This window comes from Sinocyclocheilus anshuiensis, unplaced genomic scaffold, assembly GCF_001515605.1.
Source record: "Sinocyclocheilus anshuiensis isolate Anshui unplaced genomic scaffold, SAMN03320099.WGS_v1.1 scaffold295, whole genome shotgun sequence".
Taxonomy (NCBI): Eukaryota; Metazoa; Chordata; class Actinopteri; order Cypriniformes; family Cyprinidae; genus Sinocyclocheilus; species Sinocyclocheilus anshuiensis.
In genome coordinates, this window is record NW_015549573.1 from 37,855 (window position 1) to 42,124 (window position 4,270).

The window sequence follows — 4,270 nt, forward strand, 5'->3', positions numbered from 1 at the left end:
TCAAATCCGTTAAAGGATTTTTAGGCTGCATTAATTAGGTCAACCGGAACCGGGAACACTTCTCATAACACCTGATGTACTTGCTACATCGTTAGAAGAATGGCATCTACGCTAATATTAGTCTGTTTCTCTCTTATTCCGAGGTCACCGTAGCCACCAGATCCAGTCTGTATCCAGCCCAGAAGGTGGATCAGCACCTAGAGATGACCTCTACAGCCCTGAGTGTCAGCAGAGATCAGGACAACTAGATGAGCCCCAGAGACAGATCCCCAGTGAAGACTTTGTCTCCTAGACGGCCACCGGGACAAGACCACGGCTGTTGCCTCTGGCTTGCTTAGTTGGCGATATCGTCGACTTGATTGCACTGATACTATTTAAACTGAACTGAGCTGGATGATCGCATCACTGAATTCAATGATGAACTGCCTTTAGCTGAAAATTAAGTGTTTACTATTATCATTTTGCATCATTGACACACTATTTTCCTAATTAATGCTGTTCAGTTGCTTTGACACAATCTGTATTGTTAAAAGCGCTATATAAATAAAGGTGACTTACCGTGATCTCAGACTGCGGTGATCTGGTTTCTCCACTGCATGGATCCTCATGTGCAACTTCAGGTGACTTTTAGCAGAGAAACTCTTTCCGCACTGATCACACGTGTGCAGCTTCTCTCTGTTGTGGATCCTCTCGTGTGTTTTCCGACTTGATGTCTGATTGAATCTCTTGTCACAGTGTGAACACTTGTAAGGTTTTTCTCCAGTATGAATCCTCTCATGGAGTTTTAAACAGTTTGCTGAAGTAAAAGTCTTCCCACACTCAAAGCACATATGCTCTCTCACACCAATGTGTGTTTTCTCATGTTTATGCAAATACTGCAGTCGTGAAAAACTCTTTCCACATACAGAACATGAATGCGGCTTCTCCTTCGTATGAACCGTCATGTGTTTCTTCAGGGCTGATGTCTCAAAAAATGTTTTGTCGCACTGATCACATGCATATGGCTTCTCTCCAGTGTGGCCCATCATGTGTCGTTTGAGATGTGCTGGTTGTGTGAATCTCTTCCCACATTGATCACACCAGTGCGGCTTCTCTCCAGTATGAACTCTCATGTGAACATGAAGATATGATTTTCGTGAGAAGCTATTCCCGCACTGATCGCATGTGAACGGCTTCTCTCCAGTATGAACTCTCAAGTGAAGCTTAAGATGATTTTTCATTGAGAATCTCTTTTCACACTGATCACACTTGAACGGCTTCTCTCCGGTGTGGATTCTCTTGTGAAGCTTAAGCTTTTGTTTGTATGAGAAACTCTTTCCACACTGATCACATATGTGTGGCTTCTCTCCAGTGTGAACTCTCTTGTGAAGCTCAAGACTTTGTTTGAATGGGAAACTCTTTCCACACTGATCACATGTGAATGGTTTCTCTCCAGTGTGGATCCACATGTGCCCCATAAAATGTGTTTTGTGTGTGAATCTATTCCCGCATTGATCACATGTGAACAGCTTCTCTCCAGTATGAACTCTCATGTGAAGCTTAAGAAGTTTTTTGTTTGAGAATCTCTTTTCACACTGATCACATGAATGGTTTCTCTCCTGTGTGGATTCTCATGTGTTCTGTAAGGATTGATGATTGTGTGAAACTCTTCCCGCACTGATCACATACGTGCAGCTTTTCTCTAGTGTGGATCCTCGTGTGCTTGGTAAGATGTGCTTTTTGTGTGAAGCTCTTCCCGCACTGATCACATGTGAACGGTTTCTCTCCATTGTGAGCTCTCATGTGAAGCTGTAGAATATCTTTCCTTGAGAAAATCTTTCCACACTGATCACATGTGAACGGTTTCTCTCCGGTGTGGATCCTCATGTGAATCTTTAGATTGTGTTTGTTTGAGAAACTCTTTCCACACTGAGTGCAGGTGAAAAATCTCTTGGCTCTTTTCTTTAAAAATGTCTTTTTAGTCTTTGAGCGACTCAAAGGTTTCTCCTCCACTTCACTCAGTTCTTCACTTTCCTCGCTCTCTTCCATCAGTCCTGAAATGAACGAAAAACAGTTTCATTTTATTTTCTGTACATCAAAATAATTAAAAGAGAGAAAGACAAAGTTAAATGACAAAAACATATTACAAGAATTTTGATGTGTTTTTATAAATTAATTGAAACTTTGCATGAGCGAGGTCTTCCAGTTATTTTTTTTTTTAAACATTATAGGCACAAATTTCATGTTTCTGTAGTGAGAACTATTCAATTTATTTGATCAATGACATGATTATCTATTGTAATATAACATTACAAATTATGCAGCATTGCCATAATTTTGGCACCAACTTTTAGATTAATATTAATATAGATTAATATTTACTAAATAACTTATTGTACTAAAAACTTCATAATTACTAGTGAGCGGTCACACTAGACTTCATCCTATTGCTTTCCATTCAAACGCATACGATTGCAAGAGACTGGAATGTTTGACCTGCAAATGTGCATCAAGTTAAGATGCATGACCTGTAGAAGTTACTTCACATATAAGGTGTGCAATTTTTATCATACCATAATATCATAATGGTTCTTTTAATGATCTGCAAACTGACATTATCGAGTGTCACTCACTTTGCCAAAAACAAACAAAAACACAACTTAAGAGTCCATTCATAAAGACAGTCACTTGCTCAGTGTATAAATGAATCAGCTGTTTTGAATTAATTGTTCGAGTCAATGATCCAGTCATTCATTCATTGATTTATAAAGACAGTCAATCACTCAATGGGACTTTATGTCACCCACTGGTGGTTTTAGTGTCATATTTATTTATTTATCCTAAACTAGCCAAGACCAGCACAAAAACACAATTAGCAAAATATCCTCTAATTATCATTATAGAAAAAAAAATATATATATATTGAGTTATATATTTTTTTCTCACAGTGTGAACACTTGTAAGGTTTCTCTCCAGTGTGAATCCTCTCATGCAGTTTTAAACAGTTCCTGAAGTAAAAGTCTTCCCACACTCAAAGCACATATGCTCTCTCACACCAGTATGTATTTTCTCATGTTCTTTTAAATGTTGTAGACGTGAAAAACTCTTTCCACACGAACAACATGAATGTGGCTTCTCTTTTGTATGAACTTGCTTCTTCACTTCTGAAGCCCACAAAAAGTGATCACATTCATCAACCCTGTTACCAACGTCATTGTAAAACGAATAATCTCTTTAACTATGAATAACTGATATAATTGATGAGAAATACAACTTTTATCAGTAACTATAAATCACATTTTGCTTAATTTATACTTAATTTACAACACTGTTAGCCATTCTGGCACGTTTTTTTTTTTCAATTTTGTTGTTCACTGTTTATTAGTAAACACACACACACACACAGTTTTAACAGTGTAACAGGTTTGCAAAAATAGTGAATCATATATAATCTAATGTAAAATAAAAGAGCTAAAATATTTATATTGACCTGACGCTGATAATCAATATGAACGTTTCTCAAACCTCCCTTTACTGAACATTTACTGGATGTTTATTGAAAACCAAAATTTTTTACTATTTACTATATTTTAATTATTTTATCTCACAGCTCTTAAGATGATCTAAATCTGATGAAGTGCCTGAATCTTTCTAACATGATTTTTCTTCAGCATCATGAATGAATGAAGAATAATGCCCAACCTGTTAGTTCTTCAGTATCTTCAGTGTGTTTGATTCTGCAGGGTTCTGGATCTCTCATCTTCTCTCTGTCCTCTTTAATAAACTCAGTCTTTGATCAGATCTCAGCTCTTCCTGATGCTTTGATGCTCGTCTGCACTTGTAAACTGATGGGAATACTGGAGTGCATTTATTGCTGAACTGCTGTGGGAGGAGCTTCACTGGTGATGTGCTTGTTGTGGGCGGAGCTTCACTGGTGATGTGATTGCAGTGGGAGGAGCTTCACTAGTGATGTGCTTGTTGTGGCCGGAGCTTCACTAGTGATGTGATTGCAGTGGGCGGAGCTTCACTAGTGATGTGATTGCAGTGGGAGGAGCTTCACTAGTGATGTGATTGTAGTGGGAGGAGCTTCACTAGTGATGTGATTGCAGTGGGAGGAGCTTCACTGGTGATGTGATTGCAGTGGGAGGAGCTTCACTAGTGATGTGCTTGTTGTGGGAGGAGCTGATCTGACAAAATAAAAAATATATCAGTTTTTGATATATCAGTGATTGGGTCAAAGTCCAGATGTCAAGTTTTAGTGTCTGCATCAAATTAAATTTACAAAAGTAAT

General features: G+C 38.2%; 1 protein-coding gene across 1 annotated transcript in view; it reads right to left on the reverse strand.

Annotated features, from left to right (window-relative positions):
- Positions 1-1,881, reverse strand: part of LOC107657462 (gastrula zinc finger protein xLCGF3.1-like) — a 7,959-nt gene extending 6,078 nt beyond the window's left edge. The window contains exons 1-2 of the mRNA XM_016445554.1: positions 1,713-1,881; positions 559-1,546 (exon numbers count right to left, since the gene is read on the reverse strand). Coding sequence (XP_016301040.1) covers positions 559-1,546; positions 1,713-1,866 — 1,142 coding nt within the window. The 5' untranslated portion in view covers positions 1,867-1,881. The remainder of the gene's footprint in view (positions 1-558; positions 1,547-1,712) is intronic.
- Between the last annotated feature and the right edge of the window lie 2,389 nt (positions 1,882-4,270).